General features: G+C 35.2%; 1 protein-coding gene and 2 pseudogenes across 17 annotated transcripts in view; 1 reads left to right on the top strand and 2 right to left on the bottom strand.

Annotated features, from left to right (window-relative positions):
• Positions 1-22,040, top strand: part of CEP192 (centrosomal protein 192) — a 138,291-nt gene that overhangs the window by 33,752 nt on the left and 82,499 nt on the right. For 16 of the 17 annotated variants that reach the window (XR_003045514.1, XM_015587238.2, XM_025044889.1 and 13 more), the window contains 6 exons: positions 7,853-8,213; positions 8,594-8,737; positions 14,247-14,311; positions 14,871-15,089; positions 15,677-15,803; positions 16,691-16,821. Coding sequence is in view for 16 of the 17 variants with exons in the window: in XM_015587238.2 (XP_015442724.1) it covers positions 7,853-8,213; positions 8,594-8,737; positions 14,247-14,311; positions 14,871-15,089; positions 15,677-15,803; positions 16,691-16,821 (1,047 nt within the window). In the remaining variant the exon portion in view is untranslated. The remainder of the gene's footprint in view (positions 1-7,852; positions 8,214-8,593; positions 8,738-14,246; positions 14,312-14,870; positions 15,090-15,676; positions 15,804-16,690; positions 16,822-22,040) is intronic. The other variant, XM_006909208.3, reaches the window with a different exon arrangement.
• On the bottom strand, positions 3,957-7,653 carry LOC102882707 (annotated as a pseudogene).
• Positions 10,629-10,747, bottom strand: LOC112477616 (annotated as a pseudogene).

Below are 22,040 nucleotides of genomic sequence, written 5' to 3'. Positions count from 1 at the left end.
TTTCTTTTTGTTGCTATTGCAAAAGAAATTATTTTTTCCACTTCTTTTTCTGACACTTCATTGTAAAGAAAAGCTATGGATTTTTGAACATTGATTTTGCATCCAGAAACTTTATTGTATTTGCTCTTGTATCTAGTAGTGTTCTTGTGGAGTCCTTAGGGTTTTTTATATGGAAAATTCATGTCATCTGCAAATAGTGACACTTTGACTTCTTCTTTTCCTATTTGGATGCCTTTTATATCTTTCTTTCTCTTGTCTGATTGCACTTGTTAGGACTTCCAATGTTATATTGAAAAACAGCGGCAATAGGGACAGCCTTGCCTTGTTCCTGATCTTAGAGGGAAGGTTTTCAGTTTTTCACTATTAAGTATAATGTTGGCATAGGGCTTTTCATATGTGGCCTTTATTATGTTAAAGTACTTTCCTTCTATACTGATTTTGTTAAGTGTTTTGATCATAAATGGATGCTGAATCTTGTCGAAGGCTTTTTCTGCATTTATTGATGTGATCATATGATTCTTATTTTTTAATTTGTTTATGTAGTGTATCATATTAATCGATTAGCATTATGTTGAGCCATCCCTGTGCCTCTGGAATGAAGCCCACTTGATCGCGGTGTATAATCTTTTTAATATGTTGTTGTATATGGTTCGCTAGTATCTTATTTAGGATTTTTGCACATGTGGTCATGAGAGATATTGGTCTGTAGTTTTTTTTGTGTGTGTTATCTGTTTTGGTATCAGAGTAATATTGGACTCATAAAATGAGTTGGGAGGTATTGCCTCCTCTTCGATTTTTTAGAAGAGTTTGAGTAGAATAGGTATTAAATCTTCTTCGAATGTTTGGTAAAATTCATGGGTTAAGCCATCTGGTCCTGGATTTTTCCTTTTTGGTAGGTTTTTTGATGATCGTTTCCATTTCCATACTGCTAATTAGTCTATTTAGCTTTTTCAGTTATTCTTGATTCACTCTAGGAAGGTCGTATTTTTCTAAGTACTGGTCAGTTTCTTCTGTGTTATTATATTTGGTGTTATATACTTTTTTATAGTATTCTTGTATGATCCTTTGTATTTCTGCGATATCAGTCGTAATTTCTCCTCTTTTGTTCCTGATTTTGTTTATTTGTGTCTTCTCTCTTTTTTCTTTAGTGAGTCTAGCCAGGGGTTTGCCAATTTTATTCACCTTCTCAAGGAACCAGCTCTTTGTTGCATTTGTTGCATTTATTTTTTCTGTCATTTTTTTGTTTTCAGTATCATTTATTTCTGCGCTAATTTTGATTATTTATTTCCTTCTGCTGACTTTAGGCTTCATTTGTTCTTTCTTTTCTAGTTTTTTAAGATAAAGCGTTAAGTTGTTGGTTTGGGCTTGTTCTTGTTTTTTGGAGGTAGGCCTGTAATCATATGAACTTTCTGTTAAGACCGCTTTTGCCATCTCCCAAAAGTTTTGATGTGTTGTACTATCATTATCATTCATTTCTATGTATCTCTTGATCTCTTTTTATTTCTTCTGTGACCCAGTCATTTTTTAGTAGCATGTTGTTTAATTTCCATGTATTTGTGATTCTTCCTGATTTCTTTTTACAGTTGATCTCCAGCTTCAAAGCATTATGATCAGAGAACATGGTTGGTATACTTTCAACCCTCTTCTATTTGTTGCAGCTATCTCTGTGTCCCAGTATGTGGTCAATTCTTGAGAAGGTTCCATGTGCACTAGAGAAGAATGTATAAACAGCTGTTTTGGAATGGAAGGCTCTGTGAATGTCAGTAATGTCCAGTTGGTCTAACGTGTCATTTAAGGATGTTATTTCCTCACTGATTTTCTGTTTGGATGATGTGTCCATATCCGACAGTGGGTATTTAGGTTTCCTATTACGATCGTGTTTTGGTCTGTTTCTCACATTAGTTCTATTAGTAATTGCTTCACATAGTTTGGGGCTCCCTGATTAGAAACATAGACATTAATAAGTGTTACATCTTCTTGATGCCTGATTCCCTTTATCATTTTGAAGTGTCCCCAGTATCTTTCTTTACCTTTTTTATTTTGAAGTCTGTTTCGTCTGATATTAGTACCACTACTCACTCTTTTCTCTGAATGCCATTTGCTTGAAATACCATTTTCCACCCTTTCACTTTGAGTTTGTATTTGTGTTTGGAGCTGAGATGTGTCTCATGGAGGCAACATATGACTGGGTTTTGTTTTTTGATCCATTCTGCAATTCTCTGCCTTTTTATTGGTGAGTTCAGTCTGTTTACATTTAGGATGATTCTTGAAATATAAAGTCTTCTTATAGCCATTTTATCTTTTGCTTTCTGGTAGCTCGGTGTTTCCATTACTTCCTTGTGCTTGTGTTTCTGTTTTCTTTATTTTGATTGGCTTTGTGGATTTTGCCTCTGGTTCTTCTTGTTTTATGTTATACACTTCACTTCTGTATCTTCTGTTTGGTTACCATTATGAACATGTAAAGGATAGTGTGTACACACACACACACACACACACACAGAGTCTTCCATTTTCTTCTGCGAGTTCCTTATCTCCATTCCCCTTTGCAAATTTGGATCTTTTAATTCTCTCCTTTTCAGTCATTGTTGTCTCAATTTGTCCTTATGTATGCTGAATGTTCATTACTATCTTATTATAACAATTCACTTATTATTATTTAAGCTTATAATGCCCTGTTCCTAGTAAGGGTTACAGTCCTCTGCTTCTATTTGCCTGATAGTCACTTTACTTCTATTTATGGTTTTTTTTTGTTGTTGTTGTTGTTTTTTTGTCATTTTGTTTTGGATGAGCTGACTCCTTTCAGTATTTCCTGTATAGTACAGGCCTTGTAGCGGAGATTTCCCTCAATTTTTATATGTCTGGAAAGGTCTTAATTTCTCCTTTATATCGAAAGGAGAGCTTAGCTGGATACATTATTCTGTGCTGGTCATTCCTTTCATTTAATAGTTTAAATATTTGATTCCATTCCTTTCTAGCTTGTAAGGTCTGAGCTGAGAAGTCCGATGATAATCTAATGGATTTTCCCTTATAAGTTACTGTTTTCTTCTCCCTGGCTACCCTAAGAATTCTATTTTTGTTGATGATTTTTGATGATTTTAATACAATGTGTCTTGGTGAAGGCTTCTTTGGGTTGAGATAATTGAGTGTTCTGTTGACTTCTTGAATTCCAAGGTCCAGATCATTCCTTAGAAATTCTCATCCACTATTTGTCTGAAAATGCTTTCTAATCCCTGCTCCTTTTCCTCACCTTCGATAATGCGCATTATTCTTATGTTTTCCCTCCTGATGGTATCAGCTACTTGTATTTCTCTTTCATTATTTTTCATTCTTTATTTTCTTTCTTCTTCCTTCTGATTTATTTCTAGATTTTTGTCTTTGATATCACTGATCTTTTCCTCCATTTGGTCGACTCTATATCCCAAGCTTGTTATTTCATTTTTCAGCTTTTGCAGTGTTTTCTGTAGCTCCAGAAGTTCTATCAGTTCTTTTTGAGGGTTGGTTTCAGTCTCTTTTCTGTGCTCATCTAGCTGTTTTGTCAATTCCTGAAATTGTTGATATGACTCATTTAGGAACTTACTGAGTTTTTTCAGAAGTACCATCCTGAATTCTCTGTCATTTAAGCCACATATTTCTATGTTTGTAAGCTTATTTTCTGGAGATTTTTCTCTTTCTGAGATGCTTTGTCACTCTGGTTGTTCATGGTGTTTAATGGACTATTTTTTCACCTGAGAATTAATGGAAATGTGTTCAGTTTTTTTTCCAGAAAGATTTATTATATATAGGTTTCTCTGTAGCCTGCTGCAAAGAAGGTGCTTTTCTTTTGGTTTCCAGTAGGTGGCGTCTAAGCCTCTTGGATCCCTGCTTTATATAACATCTTAATCATGCCTTTTTTTTTCTTAGTGATATTTAATCACACTTGCTTCCCCCGGTCTCAGCCCTGTCAGTGTTAGCGACAGTTTTGGTAGTGTTTGCTCATATTTCTCTGGTGTCCGCTGTATTTAGTCTTAGAGGATATGGGGGAGAGGCCCACCAGGTTGGGGTATGAGGGCTGCAGCACAGCCTCGTGTTTTGTGACCGCGGATGGTAATAATCAACTGTTTTTTCTCTGCCATCTCCACTTTTCTGCTTTGTGCCCTGATGAGTGGGCATTGCCGCCTTTTGTGTGGAGCTCACAGCACACCCAGGCAGGGCTGTTCAGGGAACTCGCTGCACTTTCTCCCTTCCCCCTCCTCCTGCAGGGAACTCCTGCATCTGCGAGAGGCAGCTTCTTTTTTTCTCCCAGTCCACCACCCTCAAGTGGGATGCTGATTTAGATGTGTGTGGTCATAATCCCATAGGTGGTAGTTTCACCCCATTGGCTCGTCACTTAATCACTTAAAGGGTTCAAATGCACTTCGTTAAAGAATTTTATGATTTCTTAGACTGTCATCACCTGACTGCATTTTAAAGTATATTCAAATGTGATGGATTTATTTTATTTTACTCTGATGCAAAACCAAAGATTCCACTACAGCACAGATACCAATATATTAAAAGGTTATGAAAAAGTGGTGTGAGACATGCAGGACGTGATGTACAAACTGGAGGATCAGGTCATCTCCTTTATAACTTGACACACTACATCGTCACTGAAGAACACATTTAAAATAGAACTGCAGAACTGAAACGTGGCACAAATATGACAGCTTCCTGGAATGCCTTTAAGCACCTCCCTTAGGGTGGACTTGCGATCTTTAGACTTCAGTGTGGGGAAGATTACAATTCTTTGGAAGAATAAAAAGTTTACACTTTTGAAATTTCAGAGAATTTTAAGGCAAAAACATAATGGGTTCATTTCGCTTCACCTTCAGGGACAAATCTGATGCTTTATTCGAAACCACATTAAGCTTCTAGTTCAAATTTTAACGCAACTTTGTGATCTCTTGCACTGAAGTTCTTTCCATTGACTAAAGCTCATAGGGTCAGTTTTACTCCTGTTTGAAGGGTCTGAGCATTACCCAGTCTAATCAGGCTGGCATTATTTACTTTATCAGATAGAGAAGTCCTGCAAGCCAGTTTGTATTTAGCAGTGATAGCAAAATGGATGTTGTCCAGCTATCCAAACAAGGTTTGTTGACGTTTCAGTATTCTCAATCTTTTGATATGTATACCCTCCACATCCAGTGCCATTGTTCATATGAGTGTGCAGCTGGAAGTCTGCAGCCTCATAATTATTCGGTGACATTTTGAATATGGCTATGTCAAAACTCATCTTATAGCCAGCAAAGCCATACTTCAAATGCTAACATAGCCCAGCCAAAGATGGTTGGTCCAGAAAAATCTATATCAACATTACTGCCAAAACTGAAATGATCCTGTTTATAGAAGGCCTTCAATTTCCCACTCTTCTTTCCTGAGTTCAGTCAAATACTATATCAAGAGTTAGTTTCAACCCTTAGCCAACTTATTCTCCAAAGAGATTTCTGTTCCAAGAATATTATCTATGTTCCATTTTGGCGGAGGAAGGTAAGTCCATAATTACAGACCTTGTATTTGGTCTCTGGGTTGCCTGATGTTTTCCCTGTATCAGTATAAGCATGACCAGAAGCATAAAATTCCAGTCCACTACATGATTTGATTCTCAGATCTATTTTGACCATGCCAAACCTATATCTTTTGTTGAAGACATCCTTGTCAGCATTTCCTAGGTAATAGTAAGTTAATATGTTAACACATACTCCACCCAGAGTTGGTCTCTGCTCCACTGGGGCAATGCTGAAGGTCCTGATTGCATTCTTTATTCAAGATGGTGTAAGTCACTTTACGGAGGAGAGAGCTAGTTTCCCACATTCTGGTTCTTTTTAATCTATGTTAGTATGTATGAAAATAGTTACCTAGTTTTCAATGATATTTTTTAGTCTCCTTTGTCTTTTTTAAATTGGGATAGTCATACTTTAAATTGTTTTTATAAGCTTTCTACATTAAGGAGATATTTTGATCCTCATGCATTTATTTATTTGGCTCAAACAACAGAAATTAATTTTCTTAATTCTGGAGAAGTCCATGATGAAGATTTCAGCAGGGTTGATTTCTCCGTAAACTTCTTTTGTTGACTTATAAGTGGCCATCTTCTCGTGTTTTCATATGGTCTTCTCTCTGGTGATCCTTGTGCATTTTAGGCTTTAGTGTTTGTATCAGTTTTACAGGGATGCAGGACAAATCACCAAAGTTTTGCTAGCTTAAAACAACAGAAATTTATTCTCTCATAGTTTTAGAGGCCAAAAGTCTGAAATCAAGGTGTTGACCTGGTGTTTTTTAACTTGTGGCAGCAGTACGCCAATGTCTTCCTTTGTCTTCACATGGTCTTTCCCTCTGTGTCTCTTTGTCCCTCTGAAGTGTTCTTCTCCTTTCTCTTATAAGTTGACCCTTGAACAATGCAGGGGTTAGGGTGCCAACCCCCCATGCGTTGAAAATCCTTGTATCACTTTTGACTCCCCCAAAACTTCACTATGTTCATTGGTATCTGCAAGCAATTGATTCCAGGACCTGCACAGATAACCCAAATCCATGGATGCTCAAGTCCCTTGTATAAAATGGTACAGAGCAATTTATACAGTTGGCCCTTTGCATCTATGAGTTCACAACCACAGGTCAAAAATACTGTTTTGATCTGTGGCTAGTTGAATCTATGGATATGAAACCTAGTGCTATGGAATCCCGATGGTATATTTTTGAAAAAAATCCACATATAAGTGGACCTGCGCAGTTCAAACTTGTGTTGTTCAGCTGTATACTGCTCATTGGGTTTAAGGCCCATCCTAAATTCTCAATGATTTCATCTCAAGACCCTTTACTTAATTACATCTGCAAAGACCATTTCTGAAAAAGGTCACCATTTGCAGATAACTAGGATTAACACTCAGGCATATCTTTTTTTGGGAGGCACGGTTTAACTCAGGACAGTGTTAACACTTAGAAGATGTTATCTCCTGAAGAATACAAATCTATTCATCTGTATTTTATCCTAGTACTTTTACACCTAAATCTTTAAGCCATCTGGAATTTATTTTGATAAAAGGTAGAGATGTAAGTTTATTTTTTATATAACAAAATAACCCAGTTAATAAACAGTGGTGCTAGGAATTAAACTTGTGACTTTATTTCAAAGTCAGCATCTTTTCTGTTATATAGAACTACCTCCTTTTAGTACTCTAACTTTAAAAACTTTGCTTATGAGGATGGTTTTATCATAAATTTTATAACAGAGAAGACTGCTGTTAACAGGCTCTATTGGCACTTTATTCATAGCTGAATGTCTAAAAAGTTCAATGAGCACTTGAGCCCATTTTCTGCAGTTATCTAGGAACGAATAAAAAGTGCATTTGGGAAAGTATGTTGGAGGGCTTGGTTTGAGGCACTGACTTAATTTACTATGTCTGATGCAATTGTCATTAGAGTCCTAGACATTTGGAGTATTTGCTTTTTTGCTCATATTGAAATATCTGTGTTTTCAAGGGCTACTGTTCATATTAATTTTATGAGTTTGGTCACAGTAATGGGCTTACTATCTTTTAGACTTTTAGTGCTAATTATAAAAGTTAAATTGACGTTTCTAACATCCTGTAATGTAATAAACGTGTTGGGACCTGAAATCTGTTGATGTATGTTTGCCATGACCACATTATGAATTTTGGCTTTTGTAAATTGCTCAACATTGATTCTTACATAGTCTGGAAGACTATAGTGTATACTGTATAGTCTGTTCTTTTATATAATGAACATTTTATGTCAACTACATAATTTTTTCCCATAAAATTTTGGAATGAGTTGTGAAAAACAAAACTTACTGTTGCTCTCTTATTGGTTTTTAAAGGAATGCACAAGAGAAGATGTTCTGGTGAAGACTATCACAGCTACTCATGCAAAATTTAATCCTGATTATTTTCATGACAAAAATGCCAGTAAAAGTGATTTTGACTTGACAGACCCTTTAAAGCTGGAGGCAGGGTCTCCTCATCAAAATAAGCTTTTAGCATCAGATTCAGAAATAGTTTTGCCCAAGAATAGATGTTTAGATATTGAGACTCCTAAAGTATCCAATCAAAAAAATACGAACATAGCATCTTTGAAATCCATTAGTGACAATGAAATTAATTCCACTGATACTCTTCGGTCACCAACTAGTGAAAGGCGAACATGTGAACGTTATGAGTACATTGAAAAGAGTAAAGACCGTAAGTGGGCTTTTTTTTTTTTTTTTTTAATGAAAGTAAAGAAATAAATGGGGCGTACATTTTAAATAAAGTATATCGCTAGGTGGAATTTGCCTAATCTTTCATAGTAAAATATTTAAGTGCTTTATGAATTTTAAAATGCTATATTTAGTCACAGATCTGGTGGAAAAATACTTTTCTAAATCTTTTTTTTTTCTCTCATTCTCCATTATAGACTTTTACTATAATTAAAGTTGGCTTATCCACCATCAGAGAGATGCTTTTCTTTGAGAAATAGATTTTCATTTTTCTAACTAGTTTTGGGCAGATTTCAGTACTGTTGATAACTAAGATAAGTCAACTAAATAAAATTGTCATGTGTCATTTATTTTATTTTTTAGAAACTGATCTACCACAGAGTGTGGTCTATCAAAATGAAGAAGGTAGGTGGGTCACTGACCTTGCCTATTATACATCTTTTAATGAAGAACAAGATTTAAATATGTCTCTAACTGATGAGATGAATGAAGATTTCAGATCTGGTTGTAAGTGTATAAACTACTTTATTATACCACTTTCACTGTTTCTGATGTTCTTCTGAGATTACTCTGTGTATATTGCTTGGCCACGTCAAATTCCTTCTAGAATATATAACACTTAGCTCTTCACTTGTTTTTATAGCAACAAAGGCTTGAATTAGTCAGTGTTAATCATTGCAGAGTGAACTGAGCCTTTTCCTTATGCAAGGACAGTGGGTCAGACCAACACTCTTTAACTTCAACCTTTATATTGCAGAAATGGGCTTTATTTTCCCTTAGGCTTTACTTTCTCTTTGTAAAATCTGTCTTGAACAAAAATATTTCTGATAAATGAGCAGTTACAAAAGCCAATTCATTTTGGAGTAAAAGCTAAAAAATGTCAAAATGATGGCAGAAAAGTGATGAAAGAGATAAATTAAATCTCAAAGAATGAGCACATTAGGAACATCATTTAGGTATGTTCATTAGCAGAATCTCTTACAGTGAAAGCAAAACTGGAGTAGGGCTGTAGAATGCACGGCATTTTGTCTTAGTCTATGGAGATGTTGCTGTGCTGCTGAAACCTCTGGTCTCTGAGAACCTCTAAACCTGGGATGAGGAAAGCATGCAGTGGACTGTCAAGCCCAGTTTGTTTTTAGTAAAAAAAGGTGCTAGAAGAAGTTATTCTGTTGCTTGTACTAAACTCTTTTAAAATGCCTAATGATGTGGAAATACAGAGATAAATAGGGCATTTTTTCAGTCCTTAAGAAATTTTCTATTAGCTAAGAGGGATAAGACAGGAATATAAAACAATAGGTAGCATCATAAGAAACACAAACCAAGTGCTTTGGAGTTTAGAGGAGAAATAATTTTTGCCTGAGTGGATAGCAGAAGGATTTCAAATAAGCTTTTGAGGTAGAGTTTTAATAGGTAAATATTTTGGGGCATGAGAAATTCCAAATGGGTGGAAAACCCAGTGAAGGAGGATGAGATGAGAAAGCATGGGCATGTTTTGAAAATGGTTAATAGTTTAATGTGGCCGGCATTTATGGCAAGATGTGGGAAGTGGGGAAGAGCAGTATGAGATTAAGAGATGAAGTTGGAGAGGTACAGTAGGGCCTGGGAGTGGATAGAGTTTTGACTACCCTGCCAAAGAGTTGAGACCTGTTTAGTAAGCAGTAGAGAACCACTGAAGACATGCTTGTCCAACTTGTTTTGCATGTCTCCTGGCAGCAATGATCAGTTAAAAAGAAGATTCCTTAGGATGATGTAGAAATCTAGATGTCACAGTGGGAATGAAAATAAAGTAGCTCACAAAAGATATGGAATTACAATGGTTAGGATTTCATGACTGGATTTCAGGAGATGGTAGAAAGGAAAGATTGAGGTTTGTGGTCCGAGTTATTTGAGAAAATGCCAGTACCATTAACTGAGATGAGGAAAATCAGAAGAAATTGTAGAATTTTGGATGATTATGGTTTGAGGTTAAGATACTCAGTAGTTGGAAATATGAGTCAAATTAGAAGTTAAGTTACAGTTAGAACTTGCTCAATGATATCTTGATTTAGAAAGGACAAAAAGGGTATAGACTGGACAGTAGATACTGACATTGTCACCTAAAAAGTCAATGATGATGGAATTCTCATGTGTTGCTGGTGTAAGTGTAAATTGATCCACCATTTTGGAAATTTGTTTGGCAGTATCTTATTAAGGTGAACCTTTCTGACCAAGTATACCCACTTTATGGGGTATATATGTTCACCAAGTGACATATACTAAAATGTTTATAGCAGCACTATATGTAATAGCCCCAAACTAGAACCTCCAAAAAAATTTTTTTTTTTTTTTAGGCGAGGCAACCCTTGGTTGACCTCACATATTATAAAGACCTTGTCAGCTTACCATCCCTTATTTTTTATGCCTACAGCACCCGATCTCACCAGGTGGTCTCCCATCCAAGTACTAACCAGGCCCAACCCTGCTTAGCTTCTGAGATCAAACAGGATCCAGCTTGTTCAGGGTAGCATGACCGTAGACACAAAATTCTTATTAACAATGGGATCGATTGTGTTTACTCATATATTCGAATGCTATGTAGCAATAAGAATGATGTATAGCCACTTGTAGCTGCATGAGTGAATTCTGCAAATATATTGAATGAAATAAGGCTTACTAAGAATAACATACTATCAAATTCTGTTCTTATACAGTTCAAACATACCCTGTTCTATGGAGTAAGAAACAAGGGTAGCAGTTACTCTTTGGTGGGCATGTTGTGATGGGAAAGACAGGGAGGAAGCTCGAGAGGCCTTTTGGGTGCTGGCAGTCTTCTGTTTCTTGATCTGGGGTGTTGATGTGACTACACACATTTGTTCAGATTGTGAAAATTCATTGAGTTTTATACTTATATATACTTCTTATAAGTATATTACGCTTTGGTAAAAAGATTTTAAAAATTAGTCTTCAAATTGAGAAAAAATATTTCCAATTTATATTACAGATGAAGGGCCCATTTCCCTAATATGTAAATGGTCCTCATAAACAAGACCAACTACTCAGTATAGAATTGGGCACAGTATGTAAACAGACAATTTATAGAAAAAAATAAAAATGGTTGTTAAATATGCAGAAAAAGGTTCATTCTTACTTATGGAAAGAAATGCATAGTAAAACCACCCTATTTTTTAGTTATTTCATTAGCAGTTATCTAAAAGTTTGGTAATAAAACTATTTAGGTAAGAGTGTGAGGTAAATAGATATTCTGGTGCATTATAGGCACAGCCTCTAGGTGCAGCAGTATTGCAGCATCTAGCAAAATTACAAATGCACATACCCTGTAACCAGGTCATTCTCCTGGGAATTTATTCTTCAGATAGACTTGCATGAATGGTATGTGATGTATGTGCAGTGTTATTGCTTGCATATTGTTTATAATAACAAAAGGATGGAAGCAATGTAAATATACAAAATAGAGGACCGATTAAGTAAGGTACATTCATACAAGGAAATTCCCCGTGGCTATAAAAAAAGGTAAAGGAGCTCATTTAGGTACTGATATGGAATGATCACCAGAATAAATAATTTAAAATCCAAGACATAGAAAAGCATATAAAATATTCTAACATTTGTATAAAAAGATAGGAGAGGGAAGGACACATGTATTTGTAAATGCTTACCTTGGAAAGATTTTAAAAAAGAAGAAATGGATTACAGGAATCCCTAGCTACTTGAACTCAGAAATCAAATAGATTCAAATAGTGAGGGATTTCCGGGATACTTTATACACTGATTGCTTCTGGAGGTGTGGTAAGTGGGGTTAGGGATGTGGGAGAGACTTTTCAGTTTTGTATTTCCTTTTATGTTATTTGGTTAACTTCTAAAAAGTCTTTATTGAAGCATGATATACATGTATATACCTTTTGAATTTTGTATTATGTGGACATATTACTATTAAAGGAAAAATAAATAGATAATGGAGGACTTTAATGAAACCATCTTCATGGAAGGATAGCATGGGTGGTAAGGAAATGGAGAAAATGATTATGGAAAACTATTAAGGATGAATTAGATCAAGGGACATTAGGACTGGGGGAGCATGAATGAAATGGGAGCCTTTTTATAGGAAGTGGAAAGGGAATTTTGAAAATGTAAGAGAAGATATTCAGAATAAGATTGGACCAAGGACATAATTTTTTAGTGTCAAAATAATTTTAAATGAAAACTTAACCTACTTAAACTTTATTCAGAAACCTTACTAGATACTACTTCTCTTCCCCATTTCTGCCCTCTCTGAAAGTTCCATATATCTGTGGTACTTTAATTCCGCCAATAGCCTAGAATTTAAACACTGGGCAGAGGCTGGAGAAAAGGGGAGTGGGACATAAGGGCTGTTTCAAAATTTAACAACTAAAACATTCAGGTGACATTTGAAAGGACTATTGGATTTGGCAAATTAATTGGGCATAGGCTCATAAAAATGAAGTTCTGCTTTCTCATAATTTATGACTTATTTCTGATGAACATACAAAGTTACTATAGATTTTTATCTGAAGAATCTCTTAAAGTTCACAGAAAAAGTACTTAGGAATATAATGTGACATTTGGAGCTATTTATGTAAGAATTTAAAAATGTAATATTTAACTCATTGAAGTAAATTAGGTTTTCCGGGTTACCTTCTTATAGGCTAATTTCCTGCTTCTCTTCTCTTGGCTGCTAGATATGGCTGGTTGATACTTTCACATTTTGGGGCAGTGGTTTTATAACTTACTTTGAGTTATGGGACCCCCATAGAGAATCTTCATAGAAAACTTTGTGTGGAAGATAATATTTTGCATGTGATTTCGGGAGCTTCATGGTTCTCCTGGTGTTCACTCATAGATTTCTAGGTTAGAATGTGTTTATGTAAGAAATGATGTGTTCCCAGGGTAAAGAACCAGCACTATCCTTACAAGTAACAATCCAGAACTCTCTTTTTGGTGCTCTACTTTTCCTAACTGGAAATATGCTCCTGTATCTATTCTCATTTTGTCTCAAGATGTTAATGTTTGGACTGTGAGGGTTTCCTAAAGGGCAGTTTGGATCTGATTAGCCTTTGATGGACTAATGAGAGTAGGAGATAGCTCTTGTATTTGGTCTACAAGTGTACTGTCCCTTCTGGGTTGCTATTCACTCTTCCAATTTCTGCTACTATCTTGAAGTACCAGGTAGAGGCCCAGAGTGGGCAACAGACAGACAATCTTGAGTCTAGCCTGCAGACTTTTCTGAGTTAGCCAACATGTTTAAAATTCTTGTTAATTTTAATGCCTTGAACAAGACCATATGCTTTTTAGTTTGCTACTGTCTCACCCCTCCCTCTAGTGTTACACCTGGCCCTCTTTGCTCATTGGCCATTAGCCTCTGAGGCATTTTAATTTGTGGCCTTGGCTTAGAGGTTGAAGGTATCTGGACCCATTCATTTCCCTGAGGTGAACTGAGGTGCTTATAAGACCTTTAAAGACAGACAACTGGATGACCACTTGTCCCTGTTTTCCTAGGCTGTGGGGTTTGCTGGGATGTCAGACTTTTACTTTCAAAAACTGGGACAGTCCTGGGCAAACAGGTGGTTGGGCACCCCAGCAGACATCTTCATGACGAGTTTATTGAATGTCTTGTCAGTCTGATGGTTCCTGATGAAATCCCACCTGTTTTCATGGGCAAGAGTACCTTATTAACTCATATATGCCAGATCTTCAAAGCTGAAATGAATGTGAATCTTTTAAAAACAAAAAGCTTACATTGTAAAGCCTATTTAGTAAGTTAGGGCACATTAATAACTGATGAAATCAGTCACAGTACGGTGTTCATTACCCAAAGTTTGAGAACCACAGACTTATGTACTTAATACAGATGTGTCAGTCATGTGATAGAAGCTTTCACGGACTTTAAAATTTTTTATTTCTTTAGTATTTCATTGTCCTCATTAGGCTTTTAGTTTTATGTATATGCTAGTATTTAGTAAACATTAGTATAATTTTACAAACCTGTTCTTTTTTTAAGCTGAGGCATTGGATTTGATTGCACAAGATGAAGAAGAATTTAACAAAGAGCACCAATTTATGCAGGTTTGTATTTTATTGGCATTAACCAAAGTTTAAACATTTTTCTGTATGTATTTCAATGTAGGCAAATTTTTCATTTCTTTCTGACTATATATAAAGTTAGTATAGAATTATATCTTGTTTCTCACATTTAGATAATTTCTATTTTTTCCTTCACACTCTGAATTAATTGAAAAATAACTGGCATACTAAAATGCTTAATTTGCTTAAAATCACCTTAATAATTGTTAAAGATATTTTCCTAGTTTTTAACCATGTTTTGAAATGAGGTAATGCTATTTGTTTTTATTGAAGATGTACTCCTTTGTAAAGATTTGTATTAATGAAAGTCAGTGTTTGATTCAGCAATATATTAAAACAATGCATATTACAACTCAAGTATGAAAAATGAATTTTTCTTCTTCTGGACTTCATTATCTGTGTGAGCTCCTTAAGCATGAATTTGTCCAATTTAAAAATTTAAAATGTTTAAATTTTCTTAGATAAATTTATTTTTGCATATGAAAAGAACAAAAAGAAGGCTTGTTGGGGAAATAAAATGAAACAATAACTTTTTTCCTAGGAAGAAAATATAGATGCACAGAACACTTCACTTGCACTAGGGGATACATCTTGGGGAACTTCAATTAATTACAATTTGTTGAGGAAGTCACTTAGCACATCAGATCTGGACAAAGATGATGCCAGTTATTTACGTCTATCTTTAGGAGAGTTCTTTGCTCAAAGATCTGAAGCTCTTGGTTGCCTCGGTGGTGGTTACAATGTGAAAAGAGTAAGTATGGTATGTGCTAGGAGTGGTTAAATTGACCAGCCCTTATATTTTGAATATTATGATGGCATAGCTAGAGCATAGTATCTTTAAAGCAGAGACAGAATAGGGACACAGTAGAATAGTGGTGAAAAGCTTAGATTTACTAGTATGTCAGACCCTGACTCCAGTCCTAGTTCTGCCTTTTAACTATTTCTGTGACATGGAACAATTGACTTAACTCTTCCATGCCTTCTAAAATGGAATGCTATTTTATAGGGTTTCATAGGAATTAAATGGGATGGTGCATATAAAGCATTTAGCACTAAACTTAACATGCAGTAATTATTCAGTACCTCTTAACTAATTTTGTTATGTAATTGGTTAGTGGGAAGAATTTAAAGATTCATTTTTTTAACCTGTTGTGTAAAAACATATTTTGAAATATAAACCATCTTATTGGTTTAATAACTGTTCATCTCTAATAATTTAAGTTTCAATGGAAAAAAAATTATTTCGTTGAAATCATTTAGCTAGGTTACCAATATTAACATAAAATAGTATAGAATTTTTTAAAGCTGTTAAAACTTAAGGAAATAATTTACATGTTTATTTTGTAGCCATCATTTGGTTATTTTATTAGATCACCAGAGAAGAGAGAACCTGTTGCTTTAATAAGAAAATCTGATTTATCAAGAAGTAATTTGGAAAAAGAAATGGCTCATCTTAACCATGATCTATTTTCAGGTAATGGATTACATAAAAGAGTTTAGTAACCCTTTTTTTTATTTTAAACCTATAAATTAAGTAGTTGTGTGATTCTGTTCTTTATGAGTGAAAATGTATAAACAAATCACTTAGAATTTTTGCAGTATTACAGATTTGATTTTTATATAACCCCAGATTGCCTTTTCAATCTGAAGTGGAAACAAGTCAGACAGAATCTACCAAAATACATTTGTAAAAACCAAAGTAAATGAAAATAATTTGTTCAAAGGGGCAGTTAACTTTGTCTTATTTAAATAATTTGAGTTGATGAATTATAACTATTATATATACTATTTAGGTAGACTTTGTTAGAGATTTATTTTAAGATTTGGATAGTCGTGAGTATGATAAATATTTGTGATAAATATTTAAAATCAAACTTTTTTGGTTAACATACAGTGATACAATAGCAACTTTTTGCTAATACAATGCTTAGTCCTACATATTATATAAAATTGTATAAGATATGCTTCAGTCTCAAAGAGCCTATATACTAATAGGGGAGTTGGAATAAAGAGGCTATATCTGTAATTAGTTGAGTTTCTCTTATTGTAAAGAAGTGGTTTTTAAATTCAGCTTATTGTATATGTGTGAAATGTTTAAAATTGAAAATATTGAGTGATTTTTGTCAGTATCTGCAGGAGAAAAACTAAAATCCAATCTTCTTCAAAGTCCAGTTTTTGCAGAATTAAGCCAAATTAACAATGATATGGTCCTTTGTCCTAGTGACTACACATTTTGAAGATGACTGATATTTGGAGAAAAAAAGATTTCTTCCTTGGCAATTGTATTGAGTGATCCTTATCTCACAGATTGTTTCCGTGAGATAGTGTATAGATAAATGGAATATTATGTATTTCCTACAGGAGACTTAAAAGAACAATCCAAGGCACAACTAAGTGAAGGATCAATTACACTTCATGCTGAAGAACTGGAGAATATTTCACAAGTGGATGAAAATGATGTGACATTAACTGCCAGTAAAGACAAAACAGAGGTATTGCAAGCCTTTCATTAAGAAAAGCTAAAATCACATTGTCATAGAAGCCTAAGTTCAAGATAAGTTCACATGTGAAAAATATGGAGTATAACATGATTGGTCCTTTTTTTGGATTCAATTTTATTACAAGTGTCTTAAATTTTTGAAAACATTTTTTATCAAGGTATTATAAACATACAAAGGAGTTTGTAAAACAAACTTAGTGAGTTATCACAACTTGTACACCTGTGCACACCCCAGATCAAGAAAGAGAACATTGCCAGTAGCCCAGAAACTTATTTTGCCACCACTGAACACTACTTCCTCTTGTCTGACCTCAGCACTATATTAATTTCGTCTGTTTTTGAACTTTATATACAAGAAATTACATAGCATGTATTCTTTTTTTTTTTTTACTTACATTTGCTAGATACAACTATTAACTATAATAGAAGCTTATTTTCATTACTATGTAGTATTCTATTATACGACTATTTTGCAGTTGATATATCCATTCTACTGTTGATGGACATTTGGAACTCTATCTTATGTAAGTACAACATAGGGCCTGGCAGGGGGCTCTCTCTCCCTTCCTTCCTCCACTGTGTCTTCCCATGACACAGCAGCCCCACTCTTTTTCCAAATGCCTCATACCATTTTTGATCCACTCTCAGCTTTCAAGTCTAACCCCAGGACTCTTCCACCTTCTTCGGCCTCCAGGCAGCCCATTCCCTGCCTCCTCCATGTTTCCGTACTCCCTTGCTGCCAATTCTACCACCCGTCCTTCTCCCATTTGACTAGCGTCCTTACCCCGTCCTCACAGCCATGATCCTCACCTACCTGATCCAACACAAGCGGCCCATTCTCCCACTCCCCCACTCTTACCCTGGACAGTCTGTTTGTCCACAGCAGGGCTTTGGACCACTGGCAAACACACTGCTCCTGGGACCTTGGCTGCTGTCAAGCCCATTGCCCAGCCAGGCTGGGGCAGCCAGAGACTGGGTCCTGGGCGCAGAGGATTGGCTAATATTTTATTAGGCCTGGCCAGCACCTCAGAAGGCCTTTGAAGACCCCATGTTCCCTCCACGATCCATGCTGCCAGGCACAGTCCCTTTCCTCCTGAGGCAAGGAAGTCAGAGGGCTGAGGAGAACGTGCTAGGCCCAGGCGTGTGCAGTGCAAAAGAGAAATGCCTCTGGAGGCCTTGAGAACCCAGCTGAGAAGCCTCCTAGACGTCAGGGGCCTTCATGTGTTTATGTGTCTGTATCAAACAGGCACAGCCACGGCTTGCCTCATTTTCCCAGCTGGCTGTGGGTGTGCTGGAACTGTTCTATGTCCTTCCATTTCTAAAGAACTGAATTCAAATAGGACTGAGCTCTAATAGGTTTCTGGCTGGGAGTTTACAGTGTCCCTAGTGTCCCTGTGTGTGTGTGTGAGAGAGAGAGAATGTGTGTGTGTGAGAGAGATATTGTAAATATTGTAGCTGTATAAACGAGTCTTGATATCTAGTAGAATAAGTCCTCCCTATTATATTTCTTTAAAAGTATCTTGGCTATTTTTGGCACTTTGCATTTCCGTATGTATTTTAAAGTCAAATTGTCACTTTCTACAAACTAACCAAACAGCAATCCTGTTGGGCTTTTAATTTGGATTGCATTTAATCTAAAGAATAGTAAAATTGACATCTTTATAATACTGAATCTTCTAATTCATGAAAATTTTACATCCCTCCATTTAGGTTTTATTTCTCTCAGTATTTTATGATTTCTTTGTGCAAAGATTTTGTACATCTTTTGTTAGGATCTATTCCTAAGTTATTGAAACATGATTTTAATATTATCTTTCTTAAATTTATTTTCCATTTGTTATGGCTAAACAGAAAATGCACTTTTTAATATATTCAGCAACTGTGCTAAATTGAATATTAACTCTAATATCTAAATTCTTGGATTTTTCTCTATGTACAGTTATATCATCTGAGAATAACAGTTTTATTCCTTTCTTCTATACTTTTATTTCCTTGTTTGGTCTTACTTGATTCTACCTTGGAATAATGTTAAATAGAAGTGATGATGCCAGGTTTTCCTGATGCAGTGGGAAAGCTCTTAAGTATTTTATCTTTAAATTTCAGGTATGCTGTAGGTTATTCTTTATCATTGAATTAAGAAAATTCCCATCTAACATTTTTTGTCTAGAAAATTTTTAAATTATTTTATATTTTATTTGTTTCAAGTATATAGTACATTGGTGCAACATTTATATAGTTTATAAAACGATTCCACTAATTGCTTTCTCTCCCCTGGCCCTCCACCTAGCCAATACATTAATGCTAACTGCATTCCCTATGCCGTGCTCCCCATCCCCATGACCATCTATCAACCACTGATTTGTACTACTTTAACCCTTCACCCAATTCAGTCCCTCAACCCCCCTTGCCTCTGGCTGTCTGCAGCTTGTCCTCTATCTTTGAGAGTCTGTTTTTGATTAATTTGTTCTTTTTGTTCCCTAGATTCCGCATATAAGTGAAAGTATGTGATATTTCTCTTTGTCTGACTTATTTTACTCAGCATAATAAACTCTAGGTCCATCCATGTTGTTGTAAATGGTAGGATTTCATTTTTTTTTAATGGCTGAGTAATATTCCATTATATATATGAACCATAACTTCTTTATCCAATCATCTGTTGATGGGCATTTAGGTTGCTTCCATATCTTGGCTATTGTAAGTTGTGCTGCCATGAACATAGGAGTGCATAGATCTTTACAAACTATTGTTTTGTTTTTCTTTGGGTAAATACCCAGAAGTGCAATTGCTGGGTCAAAAGGTATATCCATTTTTAATTTTTTGAGAAACTTCCAGAGTGCTTTCCATACTGGATGTACCAGTTTGCAATCCCACCAAGAGTGTTTGAGAGTTCCCTTTTCTCCACTTCCTCACCAACACTTGTTCTTTGATTTATTGATGATAGCCATTCTGACAGGTGTGAGGTGATATCTCATTGTGGTTTTAATTTTAATTTCAGGTCTTCTGCCCATTTTTTAATTAGATTGTTTGTTATTTTGTTGTCAAGTTGTATGGGTTATTTATATATTTTGGATATTAATCTCTTATCAGATGTATCATTAGGGAATATTTTCTCCCATTCAGTTGGTTGTCTTTTTGTTGAAAACTTTTTAGTTTGATGTAGTCCCATTTTTTAATTTTTTTCTTTTATTTCCCTTGCCCAAGGAGATATAGCTGAAAAGAAATTACTGTTAGCAGTACCAGAGAGTTTACATGTTTTCTTCTAGAAGTTTTATGGTTTTGGGTCTTACATTTAAGTATTTAAATCTATTTTGAGTCTCTTCTCGTATACAGTGTAAGGTGTTCCAGTTTCTTTTTTTGCATGTTTCTGTCCAACTTTCCCAACACCTTTTATTGAAGAGGCTGGTCTTTACCCCATTGTATATTCTTACCTCCTTTGTCATATATTAAGTTAGCGTATGGGTGTGGATTTATTTCTGGGCTCTCTATTCTGTTACATTGATCAATGTATCTGTTTTTATGCCAGTACCAGGCTGTTTGATTACTGTAGCCTTGTAGTATAGTCTGATATCAGGTAGTGCGATACCTCCAACTTTGTTCTTCTTTCTCAAGATTATCATGGCTATTCAGGGTTTTTTATGGTTCCATATAAATTCAGATTTAGCTCTCTGAAAAATGCCTCTGAAACATTGGTATTTTGATAGGGATTGCATCGAATCTATAGATTGCTTTGGGTAGTATGGCCATTTTAATGATGTTGATTTTTCCTACCTCTGAGCACAGTATATACTTGCATTTATTTGTATCTTCTTCAGTTTCTTTTTTCAATGACTTATAATTTTCTGAGAACAGATCTTTTACCTCCTGGTTAATTAGATTTCTAGGTATTTTATTGTTTTCAATGAAATTATAAATGGGATTGTTTCTTAATTTCTCTTCCCAACAGTTCATCTTTGGTGTATAGAAATGCCATTGACTTCTGAATATTTATTTTCTATCCTGCTACTTTACTAAATTCATTGATCAGTTCTAACAGTTTTTTGGTTGAATCTTTTGGGTTCTCTATGTATAGTATATGTCATCAACAAATAACAAGAGTTTTACTTCTTCCTTTCCAGTTCACATACCATTTATTTCTCTTTCTTATTGCTGTGGCTAAGACTTCCAATACAGTGTTGAAGTGGAGTGGTGAAAGTGGGGAAAGGTGTCTTATTTCTGATCTTAAGGAAAACGGTTTTAGCCTTTCCCCATTGAATATGATGTTAGCTGTAGGTTTGTCATATATGGCCTTTATTATGTTGAGGTATGTTCCCTCTGTTCCCACTTTGCTGATAGTTTTTATAATGAATGGATGCTAGATTTTGTCGAACACTTTTTCTGCATCTGTTGATATGATCATATGTTTTTTATCTTTTGATTTGTTAATGTGGTGTATCATATTAATTGATTTGCGGATATTGTACCAGCCTTACAACCTAGGAATAAATCCAACTTGATCATGGTGTATGATATTTTTAAGGCATTGCTGAATTTAGTTTGCTAGTATTTTGTTGAGGATTTTTGCATCAATGTTCATAAGATGTATCGGCCTATAGTTTTCTTTTTTTGTAATGCCTTTGTCTGGTTTTGGAGTCAAGGTAATCGTGGCCTCATAAAAGGAGTTAGGGAGCCTTCTCCTTCACGAATTTTTTGGAATAGTTTGAAAAGAACAGGTGTTAATTCTTCTTTGAATGTTTGGTAAAATTCACTTATGAAGCCATCTGGTCCAGGACTTTTGTTTTGGGGAGGTTTTTTGATTACTTATTTTATTTCATTGGTGGTGGTCAGTTCAGATTTTCTGTTTTTTCTTGACACAGTCTTGGGAGATTGCATGTTTCTAGTAATGTATCCATTTCTTCCAGATTGTCTAATTTATTGGCGTATAATTGCTCATAGTATTTTCTTAGGATCTTTTCTATTTCTGTGGCGTCCGTAATTATTTCTCCTCTTCATTTCTGATTTTATTTGAGTCCTTTCTCTTTTTTCCTTGATGAGTCTGGTTAAGGGTCTGTCAGTTTTGTTTATCCTTTCAAAGAACAAGCTCTTCATTTCATTAATCTTTTGTATTGTTTTTCTAGACTCTATTTTGTTTATTTCCACTCTGATGTTTATTCTTTCCTTTCTTCTTCTTGCTTTTGACTTTTTTTCTGTTCTCTTTCTTGTTCTTTTAAGTGT

Source organism: Pteropus alecto, unplaced genomic scaffold (genome assembly GCF_000325575.1).
Source record: "Pteropus alecto unplaced genomic scaffold, ASM32557v1 scaffold233, whole genome shotgun sequence".
NCBI lineage: Eukaryota > Metazoa > Chordata > Mammalia > Chiroptera > Pteropodidae > Pteropus > Pteropus alecto.
Note: the sequence above shows the minus strand (reverse complement) of the source record. Positions and strands in the feature narration are given on the sequence as shown.